General features: G+C 33.2%; 1 protein-coding gene across 1 annotated transcript in view; it reads right to left on the bottom strand.

Moving 5' to 3' along the window:
* LOC129221483 (complement component 1 Q subcomponent-binding protein, mitochondrial-like) overlaps window positions 1-13,032 on the bottom strand; it is a 30,132-nt gene extending 17,100 nt beyond the window's left edge. The window contains exons 1-2 of the mRNA XM_054855962.1: window positions 12,730-13,032; window positions 3,933-4,080 (exon numbers count right to left, since the gene is read on the bottom strand). Coding sequence (XP_054711937.1) covers window positions 3,933-4,080; window positions 12,730-12,958 — 377 coding nt within the window. The 5' untranslated portion in view covers window positions 12,959-13,032. The remainder of the gene's footprint in view (window positions 1-3,932; window positions 4,081-12,729) is intronic.
* Between the last annotated feature and the right edge of the window lie 1,112 nt (window positions 13,033-14,144).

Raw genomic sequence — 14,144 nt, 5'->3', positions numbered from 1 at the left:
CCATTGTTAACCAAAAAAATGAAGAAACAGCCTCTAGACTGGGCTAAAGGTGGACCAGGGACCGCTTTAAGCATTCGCCAATGTTCCAAATGCGATAAAATCGTAAGCTAGGAGAAAAAAATTTGAATTTGGCGAATTTATTGGCAAACAGAAAATTCTCTGAAATTTCCATAGAAAAAAAATCTCCTTTCAGACATCAATCTAGATAAAAATTAGGCCCATTTACAATATTCAGACCCCTAAAAGGACCTTTCACAAATTCCCAGACTAGCAGTCACTGAAAGTTGTTTTATCCTCTGATCAACTAGCCACTCTGAGCAGAATAGATGCACCCACGCGTTTTTGTATGGAATCGGAGGAAGGATGATGTTTTGCCTCTAGCTGATTATAGGGATATCGAGTGCAAAGCATGGCTACCAAGTAGAAATTGTTTCATTCTGGTGTTCGATGTCTTAAAACATCGGAATAAGATAGGAATGCAGTCTTTACTTTATTAAAAGCTTTTATTTCTACCCTCAAACTTATTAAAAAATGATAAATATCACTTTAAGTTGTTTTTAGCCCTTTTTTCCTTTTTATTGTACTAGTATGATTAATCATGTTTCTTGGCCATTTTATTAATTTCGAACAGAAAGCACATGTGAAGCAAGGGAAATTAGATACTGTTGCTCGATTAAATCCTTTCTCCTTTCGTAACAAGCTTAAAGTATCATTTATTATTATTTTTCTAAAGGGAAAAGAATTTTTTTTTCGTTTTTTTCAAAAAATTACATATAGTCGCCTCAGAGCAACAGTAAGACATCTAACCCAGGAATAACACTTAAGATATCCTACTGTTGCTATGAGGCAACAATATGATTTGTCGTAAAACTATACTTAATTTGCATTTTTGTTTTCTCACAAAATTCTTAAAAAATGGGCAAAAATTCCTGGATTGAACCCTGCCCTTATCCTCAAAAAGTTGTCAAAAACTTCACTGTTATACTTCACTCTCTGATTAAATATTTCTGCAAACAAAAATATATTAAAATGAGTAAAAGTTAGTCTCTGGCTAAGACTTTTGAAATTTGGCTAATTTACTGGCTAACTATTCGAAATCCTTAGTGTGGTCCATGGTGGACTGTCGATCAGAGGAAATCAGTTGTGTTTTCGGACGAGTCCAAATTCAATCTGCATGGGTCCAAAGGACAGCACACAGTTAGACGCCGCAAAGGAGCGGAATATCATCCCAACTGCATTCAACACATAGTCAAGCATCCCATATCCCAGATGATTTGGGGATGTATTTCTGATCAAAGAGAGGGTGGGCTTTACTTTGTGCAAGGAACAGTAAACGCTCAAGTGTATATTGGCATTTTGGAGGAGAAATTGCTTCCTACTATCCGGGATCACTTTACTTCAGTTCTAAACGTCATTTTCCAGGATGATTCTGCTCCGTGCCATAGGGCAAAACTGGTAAGTAACAATTTAAAAACCTTTATCCTGCCATTAGACTTAAATTGACATGAGGTTAAGTAATTTTTTTTTCTCTAAACTGACATGCAGGCTCAGAAATGGAAAAATGAGCATGGGGTCAGCAGTTTGCCTTGGCCAGGAAACAGCCTCGATCTAAAATTGTTGGAATAGAATGGGTGTAGAAGTGATGAAATATAAGCCAACATCACTTGCAAAACTCCGGGAATCAATAATTCGTGTGTGGCTATTATCAACTCAGTAAAGAATATATTCAATCACTCATCCGTTCAATGCCCCGTAGTTGTCAAGCTGTCATTAAAGCTAGAGGCGGACCAACAAAATATTAGGTTATATATTATGATGCTAAAACATTTCCATGTTACTTTTGTTCATTTTTGAACAGAAAGAGTGTTATAATTAAAACCTCTATTTACTTTTTTGTCGTCCACTTGGCAACGTGGATGCACTTCACATTGTACTTGTTACAGTTTTGGCCATGTATTTCCATAAATAAAGTAAACAATTATCGGATTCCTGCTGTTAAATGTTTATTTCATATGTTTTGCAGAATTTTACATGCTTTCATCGTTAATTGGTTGACCAAAACTTCTCACATATCCCATTGTTGTGAAAATGTAAGGGTGATGCAATTTTTTTTACTAGCACTATAGATAGCTATGATTATGAGGAAATTAATTTGCAAGAATTTATTCATAGTTATTTGTAATTAATAATGTCTGAAATATCACAGTAAATTATTTCTTTGATTATTTACATCAAAACCCACTTATGTATTGTATTTTTTATAATAGTTAAAAAATTTTCAAACAATATTCTCCTATGGCAATCTCTAAGTTTGAGGAAATGAAATTACAAGATTTTACACTTAATTGTCTAATTAATTACAAAGAAATTAGGTACAAATATGAACATTAAACATTCCCTAACTCTCAATGCATAAAATCATCATGATTTAATTAAAATAAAATTGTTTTATTAACAAATGGTAATAAAAACCAAATAAACCCCGTTTAAAAAAAACGGTTTTTATACCAATCCTGCCTCCGACTCTCTTTTACTGCAGGTTATACATATTAAGCCTTTTAAGATAGTAGAATCTCAAATTATGAATAATTTAAACTTAACAAATTACAAGGAGAGATGTCAAGCTACTTAGTTTATTTAATTTTGAAACAAGATCCAAGCTTAAAAAAATAAAATAGAAATAGTTTATGCACTTATTAGAGGGGAAAATGATTTTCTGCCATTAGAAACCCATCTCTGAAATTCCCAGTGAAAAACTCAAAAGATGCTTATTTTGTAAACTAAAATGGAAATTACAAATTAAGAAAAAAGCAATAAAGGAATTAAAAAACTATTTATTCCATTGCAAGTAACAGCTGCTTTTGGTAAACTATTCCAAATGCCCAAAAACCCTGTTGAAATAGTAGTTTTTCCCGATTTCAAGATTAGTTTGGGTTTTGAAAAGCTTAAAATACAGAGAACTTTTGTCTTGCTGTCTGTGCCGAAATTTACCCCATAAACGTCCTCCATTTTAATAAACTCGAATAACTGGACCATTCCCCTTCTTACTCTCCTTTGCTCAAGACTGATTGTATTCGTTAACATTTTGCCAAAACTTTTTTTTCCTATATTAAGCATTGTAGCTTAAACCCAAATGCATAAATAAATGCATTGCACTTCTTGTTTAAAATAAAAATTTTTAGTACTAGGGCCATTTCACAGTATTTTTGACATTTATGTAGAGTTCGTAACATGACTTTTTTTTGCCATAACTACTTAATTTACTGCTCGATTAGCACATTATTTTATTTAGAGTTTATTCAACCAACTGACAAATTTAGATTAAAATGATGAAGCCTCTGTAGTGCAGTTGGTTAGCATGTCATTATAGTAATCCGAAGGAGGTGGATTCGATTCCCGCCCATTTTCCTGATTGTAACTTCCCTTTCTGTGCATTAATTCTGTACTACACTATGTGCCTTTATTTTGCTATCTGTCATATTGGATGTGAGTTCATAAACGGGTCCTGTGTGACAAAGTACACGTATATAGTACAATTATATATAGTTGGCTCTAAAGTAAGAAAAACAACGTTAAATCTTATCTTATAGTTAACTCTGTTTAACGACTCTCTATGTAACGACTTTCTCTATTTAACAACGGCTTTTCGCGGTCCCCGATGGTCCACAATAGTGTTAAAAGTATTGGACGCTTTCTACTTAAGGACGATTTTTTGTGATCCCTTGAAAGTCGTTAAACGGAGAGCCAACTGTAGTTACAGCAAAAAGTGCATATTTACAAACTCAACCATTTGTCCAAAATACCATGAAATTGTCCACTAATTGTGCTAAGAGTCCATTTTGGGATACAAGAATGTCCCATTACAGACCCCAGCAAATCTTTTGTGTCATATTGCACTCTATACCAGCAATAGTCAGAAAAAAAATATTTACGTTTCTGTATCCATTTTTTTTGTCAGGGTCACATCTGCTCCAGATAATTGACATGTAAAATCACCCAATTTTGGTAAGTCTGGAGAGGCCTGTGCTTTTATCTCATTTTCAATTTCTTCAGTCAAGAATGCAGCTAGTTCTTGATCACCTATGGGGCAACAACAAAAAAAAATCAAAGTACTTTTTTACACAGCAATTACAATGTATTTGAAGTGAAATGAACTAGTTCTCATTAAAAATTGCATCCTCTTCACATGAAGTCTAATTTGGAGATATTTTCCTGGTAGAAGGAATGAAGCGGAACCACAAAATGCTAGTATAGTGAGCGCCGGATAATTGAATAGGTGGTTAATAAAATCAGCGGCGCGACTTTAATGAATCAAACCTTCAAAAACAGAGCGAAATTCAGTATTAACATTAAAAAACTCTTACATTTGAATCAAACGTATATAATTAAACATTCTTACAAACACCCAGTACATCTTTGAAGTCTTTCTAATTTTGTCTTCTTATCATAAAATTATATTCCTTTTAATTTTTTTACTTTTAGGGAAAGGAGGGGAAGTAGGATACTGCACATTAAACAGTTTTCTCAGGGAAAGTCAAATGAAAAGAGAGGAGAAAGACATGGTGTTTTCCGTGATTCTATGCTAATTAATTATTTAAAGAAAATTAAGAGCCATTGTCTGTAAGAATCAGGCAGTTTAGGGCATTTGTGATTGTTGATATTTTTAATTTTCTTTATTTTTGCAAATGTTGTTCGTTATCATGAATGTAATGTTTGTGCAAAATATGAGCATTGTCTGCCTTACCGTTTTTGGGGAATTAATTTTTTTATTTTAGGGGGCGTGGCACATTTTTGCGTGTTTTTCAAATTTGCAGATTTAAAAGTTCTTGTTGCTTTAAGCGTCCCTATAATGACATGGATTTTTAAATTCTATACTATTATATGGTCTTCTTAGATACTATTACAGCTGTCAAATCGGTGTCACTACGAGGGCGATGGCCACAAACTCCGTTTAAAAATGACCGAAAATGAATTTTTTTACTACATTCAAAGCCAATTTTCTCAAAGCGCCTTCATGATGGCACCAACGTTTTTACATCAATTCCTAGCTACACTTGCATACATCAAAAATATGTAATAAAATTGGTGTCACTATAAGGGCGCCAGAAGATATTGGAACTTTTATGTGCTAAATTTCACAAAAATGCAAATGTTTAAAATCTACCTACTACTCTCGCCCTCACAGCAGAGATCTGAAACTAATTAAGTTTGATAACCAACATGTTCGTCTAACATATGAAATAAAAAAATCGGTGTCACTCCTATTACTTTCGGAAATATAATCATTCGAAATTAGTATGTTATGGAGTTATTTAAAAAAAGACTTTTCTAGTTCCAATGGCGTTTTGCACGGTTTGTTTTAAAGTTTATTATAAAATTACAATAGTGACGCCTAAAATAATGCGTTTCTAATGTTTTTTATAAAAAAACTTTATAAAAAGCATCAGAAACACAGTAAATCGATGTAGGTACAGATGGACCTATTGTGTAATGTGCATTATGGCTAAAATAGTCGTACTATATTTTTTCAACCATACTAATTTTTTATCTGTTATTTATACTAAAAATGCAACTATTTATAACATAATGTCTTAAATAGTGATGAACATAATGTATTATATAGCGAGCATTCCGAATCTGAAACATAATTTGAGGATGACATAGACTAAAACAAAGAAAACATAAAAAATCAAATCAACCCACTTTCAGAAAGATGGTCATCTCTTATTGATATCTGGTAATTTTGTAGCACTAAAGCTTGGGAAAACATGGTATCCCGGAGAAATAGTAAAAGTTGACCATTTGCAAGTAAAGGTCAAATGCATGGCAAGAAGGATTGGAATAAATAAATTTATTTGACCGGAAAAAAGGCGAGTAGTGGTATGATAATCTAAACATATTATGCACAATAGATCCACTTGTACCTATATCAAAATGAACATTTTCTATTCAAGATAAAGATGCTCTTACTGCCCAAAGCTGTTTATGGGCTTTATAGTTACGTTGCTTCTTTGTAATAAATTAAAAATAAATATGGTCAAAACACAATTTGGGTGTGATAAGATTAAATTAACAAAATACATAAATAAACAAATAAAATAATTTTAAAATAATAATAAGTGAAAAAAATACACCACAACATACTAACTTCGAATGATTATATTTCCAAAAGTAGTAGGAGTGACACTAATTTTATTAGTTTAAATGTTAAGACAAACGTGTTGGTTATCAAATTAGTTTCAGATCTCTGCTATGAGGGGGCTAGTTATATTCAGATTAGCAAATGGTCAACTTCTACTATTTCTCCGGAATACCATGTTTTCCCAAGCTTTAGTGCTACAAAATTACCAGATATCAATAAGAGATGGCCGTCCTTCTGAAACAGGGTGATTTGATTTTTTATGTTTTCTTTGTTTTAGTCTACGTCACCCTCAAATTATGTTTCAGATTCTGAATGCTCGCTATATAATACATTATGTTCATCACTATTTAAGACATTATGTTATAAATAGTTACATTTTTAATATAAATAACAGATAAAAATTTAGTATGGTTGAAAATATATAGTACGACTATTTTAGCCATAATGCACATTACACACTACGTCCATCTGTATGTACACTGGTGTGCAAAAATTAAGGACAAGACTGTTTTTTCAATATAACTTTGTACAAAAGTTTTCCAAATCAACACATTTAATACCGTAAGATCCCCAATACGTAAGGACATGTGTAATGTAAGCAACACTTACTAAAAAGAAATCAGAGGGATAAAAAGAAGCTTTATTGAAAAAGTAGCATCGAGCGCAATGCAACTGAAGGCCGAAACATTCCTGTGATGGGTGTCCAGCAAGAAACATCCGGTCTTTAGTAGGGGATATGATCTCCCCCAACTGCTAGGCAGGTTTCACAGCGTCTGCCCATGCTGAGAATGAGGGTGTCAATGAGTTGTTGAGGCATTGCTGCCCATTCGTCTTGCAGCGCCAATCAAAGCTCCCGAATCGTTACTGGTGGTAAGGTATGAGCTGCCAAGTGTCTGCCTAGAAAATCCCATACATGCTGGATGATATTGAGATCCGGAGATCGTGCCGGCCAATCCATATGTTCAATATCCTCACTCTCTAAGAGCTGTTCGGCAGCTACTGTGTGATGACACGGTGCATTGTCGTCCATGAAAAGGAACTGCGGACCCATAGCGCATCTAAAAAGACGCACATATGGAAGAAGAATCTCGTTACAATAACGGGTCCCGTTGACTGAACCTGCGTCGAAGATGTGAAGGTCTGTACGACTACCAAGCATGATGCCTCCCCAAACGAGAACACCGCGACCTCCATACCAGTCCCTTTCAATGATGTTCGAGGGATGATTGCGGCTTCCCCGCTCTCTCCAGATGAGTATGCTATGAGAATCGCTACTCAGACTGAATCTGCTCTCATCTGTAAAGAGTACTCGTCCCCATTCAGTGTCTCTCCAATTCCGGTGTTCTCGGCACCACAGAGAACGCCTTCTCCAATGGGTAGACCACCACCGTGCAGTCTTCTGGTCACGGTAAAACGCAATATCGGTCGTCCAGTCGCATGTCTAACGATTTCTCCCGCTGGCTACCGCTTGTTTCTTCTGGCCTGTAAGACAATATTCCGGTCATCTGCGGGTGTGGTTCCTCGTAGACGACCACTACTGAACCCCCGGATAGCTGTTCCTGTAGTTTGAAATTGTCTCAAGTCGTGAAACGATGCTGTGAGCAATTCCAAACTATGCAGCCACACTTGTCACACTGCGGCCTTCCTCCAACTTCCCAATGATTCGACCTCGGGTAAAAGCATCCAGATGTCGTCTAACAGATTGATTATTCGCCATTTCTCGCTGAAGCAGCATTTCTGTGTGATTTTAACTGCTATACGGCATGCAATCTCTTTGCCAGAAATACTAATCTTACACCGACAACATGCTTTATACTACTCAGACACTCCCTCACTACGTCTGCCTCAGGGTTGGCTGAATTGGACCCAATTGGGTTGGACCCAATGGGTTTTTTTGAAAAAACCCATTTAAAAAAACCCATTATTTAATCCACTTTTGGGTTTTTTTAAATTTTCTGAGAAGTTTTTAAAAAAATTAATTAATTTAAATACTTTTACAATTTAAACTTCTTTTTTATTTGTTCTTCACCACAGACAATGAACATAAAAAATGAATTTTGAACTTGAATAGTACTTCTTAACTCTTAACGGCATTAAAAAAATACTTCAGATTTTAAATAAATGTATTTAACTTTTTTCTTTAACTGGTCAATAAATAACTCAAATTATATTGACCAAGTCCTGTCAGTCTGATTTTCTCAATATTTGTAAATTGTACAGAGGAAACTAATCTAGTTAAAAGGCTTTCATGTGAATTATTTTCTGCTAACCAACACGTCACAAATCTCGAATAAACACAAGGTATATTTTTTAGAAATAAACAGATTTTTCAAACGGTCGACAGAAAACAGAACAGGTACAGTATTTTCATTATCTTACGAAAAAGTTTAATATTTCTTACTCTGTACATAGAAATAGAAAAACATGCAACATAAAGTTCAAAGAAATATCTTGATTAAGCTGGAATTCAGTAAAAAGGGATTCAAACTACTTGAGGTTCTACAGTAGTTTTACATAACAAAATAAAATACATTTAAGTAAAATGTATTAAGTAAGATGCAAAAAAAAATGTAGTAATTAAAAACGTACAATAGATTTTATCACTCGAGAAGTAACTTTACCTTAACTGTTGGTAATAATGAAAGTTAAAAAATCTGAAACTTCACCATTCTTGGGTTTTTTCGTCTTTTATATTTTTCTCCAGAAAACGCTGAATTTCAACTAGTTTTCCAGCTTTTTTTACCCGAAGACAATTTTTGCACTTTGTCCATATACTTACACTCCAATATTCTACAAGTACCCCACATTTTCCCTAAAAAAAGACAAAAAAAAACCCACATTTCTTATAAAAAACCCAACTTTAGTTGGGTTTTTTTGGGTTTTATTTAAAAAAACCCAAAAAACCCTGGGTCCATGGGCTTTTTTAAAAAAACCCGGGTTTTTGCCAACCCTGGTCTGCCTGCATATCTGCGCATGTGCTACCGTACATCACCTTACTTAATCTCCTGATTGGTCTTTCTGTCTGCTCCTGCCTCTTCGTTCAGCTGATATGCTAATTTTTCGACTTTGTCCTTAATTTTTGCACACCAGTGTATATCTATTTACTGTGTTTCTAATGCTTTTTATAAAGCTTTTTTTATATAAAGCATTAGAAACATAATGCACATTACACAATACGTCCATCTGTACCTAAATCGATTTACTGTGTTTCTAATGCTTTTTATAAAGCTTTTTTTTTTTGTGAAAAGCATTAGAAACATATTATTTTAGGTGTCACTACTGTAATTTTATTTTAAAGTTTAAAACAAACCGTGCAAAACGCCATTGGAACTAGAAAAGTCTTTTTTTAAATAACTCCATAACATACTAATTTCGAATGATTATATTTCTGAAAGTAATAGGAGTGACACCGATTTTTTTTATTTCATATGTTAGACGAACATGTTGGTTATCAAACTTAATTTGTTTCAGATCTCTGCTATGAGGGCAAGAGTAGTAGTTAGATTTTAAACATTTGCATTCTTGTGAAATTTATCACATAAAAGTTCCAATATCTTCTGGCGCCCTTATAGTGACACCAATTTTATTACATATTTTTGATGTATGCAAGTGTAGCTAGGAATTGACGTAAAAACGTTGGTGTCATCATGAAGGCGCTTTGAGAAAATTGGCATTGAATGTAGTAAAAAAATTCATTTTCGGTCATTTTTAAACGGAGTTTGTGGCCGTCGCCCTCGTAGTGTCACCGATTTGACAGCTGTAATAGTATCTAAGGAGACCATATAATAGTATAGAATTTAAAAATCCATGTCATTATAGGGGCGCTTAAAGCAACAAGAACTTTAAAATCTGCAAATTTGAAAAACACGCAAAAATGTGCCACGTCCCCTAAATTAAAAAAATTAATTTCCCAAAAACGGTAAGGCAGACAAAGCTTATATTTTGCACAAACATTACATTCATGATAAGGAACAATATTTGCAAAAATAAAGAAAATTAAAAATGTCAACAATCACAACCTGCCTGATCCTTATAAATCAAGGTCAATCAATAACTGTAATAAAACTACTGTAAGATTATAAAATTCAGTAAGGTCTACTACTGTCTCTTATTATAAAAGAATATAAGAGACAAAAATTAATGTTTCTTTTTCTAGTTACTAGTGTTTCTAAGAATAAAACTTAACCATTTGTGTAATTTTTAGTTATTATTTTAGGATTTAGAGAGAGTTAAAAAAGTAAGTAAAAAACGTTAAGTTAGTTAAAGTTAAGTAAAATTACATGCAAATTCAACTGAATATGCAAAAACTATAGGTCCTCCACAAAGTTTTGGGTGGTCGCAATGTCTAAAAGTTTGAGAACCTTTGCTCTAGGCTTTATCATGGGTAGCTTTTGCATTGATGCAACCTATGAAACAGACTGTATTTTTTTTAAATGCTATAATAAGGTTTAAATTAATTACTACCGCTTTTAAGCAATCAAATATATATTATTATTTTTTAGCATAATAAGTTAAGATTTGAATTTCCTGAATGCATTTTCATACTGTTTTACCATACATTACTTTAAATAATCAATGATTCAATATTTTGAAAAAAATACTTCTAGCCATGCTTCATCTAACTTGACTGAAGTTAAATTGAATTCTCTTATACAGGAGTGTCCCTTTCCCCTCCCTAAAAAACCGTGGAGATCCCCCCCCCAAAAAAAAAGGGGAAATATACCCCTAACTCCCCTAAAAAAATTTCAATGCTGCAGTCTGCGGCATGACCCCCTCTAGGTGGGCACCCTTGTCTTATATGGTATGCAGACTATGATAAAATGAAAAGCTTTCTGCGAACACAAATCCAAACTGGACAATTTTCTGCAAATAATTATTTTGCCTAGCTCACTCTTGAATAAAGAATTCAATTTATATTTAAATATGAAAGAGACAAAAAAAAAATGTTTTAAATCATTTAATTTTTTTAAATATTATCATATAGTTTGCTTATTTTTCACCAACTGAAGAAAACTGCTAAGACCATTATTTTTTTGACACAGTTGCTTCAAAAAGCTTTTGGAGAAAGGTTTCAACAGAAAGAAACTTTTTTTTTTTTAAAGTCCCTTTAAATTTTTTTTTACATTAACGTTAGCAGTTTGAGAAGAATTTCTGCAGAGCCAAATATTTTCTGCGAATGCCGTCTATATTACGCAGGACTTATGGTACATAGGATTTCATTGAAAAAAAAAATATTTTCTTATTTTTGGATTATTGGATCAGCCACTTTATTAAATTAAAACACTTAAGAACAAACTGATTCACGTAAGCAGCATTCACTGCAACATTTTGGTATAATTTTCAAGGTGTTCCAGAACTTTATAACAAAAGCATCAATACATTTCATAACATTTTATTTACTTTAAAAATTTTAAACTATGCCCATAAGCAAAAACATTGTACTTTTAAAACTATGCAATGAAAGGAAACAAGATCAGAAGTAAACAAACAGGATGTCAGAAGGTTTGTCAATTTGGCCACTTTTAGATTCTTTCTGGAACTAACCTGTAACAGGGGAGATGAAAAATTATGACGTAACAGGGGACGTTAGGTCTCAAAAATTGCTCTGTTTACGAATTTTTTAAAAATTGTGTAATTAAGATACATTTCTGTAATTTCCCATACATGTTCTTGAACTTTTATTAGCATGGGGAAAAAATATTTTTGAATCAAAATATACCTTTTCCAAGATTTCGCTAGAGTCTTAAGATTTTCCGAAAAAATTATATGCTGCAGTAAACAACTACTTGTAACAAAAATGAATCCATTAATTATTAATAATTTCATTTTAGTTCTTCAGTAAACACAGAACATTTTAGAAGCAGATAATTCATTTTATCACGTTATGGGAACATTTTGACAACCCTTTAACTACTATTATTTCACGTAGCATTTTGAAGAATAACTCAGGCTTCATTACAATACATTTGTGAACAAACAACTCTCAACCTCACCTAGAAAATTTTGCATCTCTTCTGCATAACGGGATAAAACAAATGAACCTATATCTGCGGTTCTAGTGTTTAAGAGCCATATCTGCAGCTGCCGAAAATAGTAACACTGAAGAGGAGGTGCGGTCTCACAAACCGCTTCTAACGAATGCAATGAAACTTAAACCAGATGCATTTGCTAAAGATATTGATAAGCAAGGGGGTTGTTCAAGGTCACAAAACAAAAAGCTATTGGTAAAACCATGCAATCGGACTGAAAATGAAAAGGGGATATCGGATGAACTTTTGAGCGGTCTGTGAGACCGCACCTCCCCTGTGCAGAGTTAAAAAAATAATAATAATAAAGGTTCTAATAGCATTAATTTGTCAAGTTGGAGCAGTGAAACAATTAAAATCTGATTTCTTATCACGATCATAAACATCCCGTTTCATAAACCTGTTGCTTGCGAAGGGGAGTAGTATTTTCACAATATTCTTGTTTCGAGCAGAATATTCATTTGATCTAAAATTTATCAACAGACAGAATTGAAAAGTTTTTAACGTTTTAACCCAACTCATCTGAAGTCTTATATCATACTCTATTTACTAACTGTATACCTTTTGTATGAAGTGAGCATCCACAACTACATTTGTTCGACCAAGGAATATGATGTTTGAGATGACCAAGATCGGAATCGTTTTTCCGACATAAAAAAAATAAAGATCTCGTCAAAGTCCTTGTGTTTTTCAACTGCCCGAAACGAAACAGGGAATTTGTTAAAAGAACTCTGTTGCATGACAAAGCTTTAGACAACATAGATATACTTCTTACAGCTGTTAAAGACATTTTAATTTATGTCTTTTCAATTATAAAAGACAAAATAATTGACCGGGTCGAGTCTGCACTCCAGCACGTTTTTCTCATGCAATAACAGAATACATGAGTTGAGTTGTATTTTAAAGCTTGGAACTTGCAAAAGCATAGTTCTGTACACTTTAAACACATTTTACTGCATATTTATATTTTTTTTATCTTAATTTCAACTCTGAGTTTTTTCTTCAGCCGAAAATTAAAGTATTATCTATATTAAAAGTATCGACACATTTTAAGCTCCTGTAACCGTCTAGATTGAGTACACGTCTTCGGAAAGTGTAAACATAACAAAAAGTAAATTAGAAAGTTGACGAATTGTATGAAAAGAATGAATTTCCAACAGGTAGGTACTGATAAAGAGAAAGTTGTGGTGGAGGGAGAAGTAATTCTTTTAAGAAACAGGAATACTTTATATTTTTTTATTTTACCTTGTGTCCTCATCGCCTGAAATATTGTATTAATGAAAGTTACTTTAAATACCACCAAAAAGGAATTTAGTTATTACCTTTATCTATCGACAAATTTAAGTACAAACACATGAAATCTTTTTTGAGCTTGTCGATTTACTCACAAAACTTGCGAAATTGTTGTTTCTCATGCTTGTGAACCTTTGTAAAGAAACCTTTGCAATGAAGTTTTATCAAAACTTCAACTGAACAAGGAGAATGCAGCACTCTCCTAAAAGACCTGAAAGAAACACTAAATATTTTACACTGTAAAGCATTTCTATCTTTTTTGTAACACTAGTAGTCAATTTTAACTATGTTCTAGCTGTTATGTACAGGATGTGTGAAAAGCATATGTTCTTTCAGCAATCTAAATGCATAAAAGCAAATTCCTCCCCTCCCTACCACCTCTCATTAGTTCATCTAAAAGAGGTTCTACTGTATTCTGTTATTGATATAATGTGGGCTTATCAGTGAAATATGCTGAGCCGTAAGAGATCTTTTCCATTCAGTGTTTCATTTCTAAAAACTACTAGGCTCGAGAGTACTTAAGGGGTCTAAGGACCCTTAACCTTCAAAATTTTCGAGTTTCTGGAAAAATATATGTTATGCATAATTTAATTCTGATCAATTTGAAACTTTATTTATTACCATATGAAAAAAACTTTTCAAGTTATCGTAAAAATGCGTAAATTTTCCCCATAGAGATTTAT

This window comes from Uloborus diversus, chromosome 4 (assembly GCF_026930045.1).
Source record: "Uloborus diversus isolate 005 chromosome 4, Udiv.v.3.1, whole genome shotgun sequence".
Taxonomy (NCBI): domain Eukaryota; kingdom Metazoa; phylum Arthropoda; class Arachnida; order Araneae; family Uloboridae; genus Uloborus; species Uloborus diversus.
Note: the sequence above shows the minus strand (reverse complement) of the source record. Positions and strands in the feature narration are given on the sequence as shown.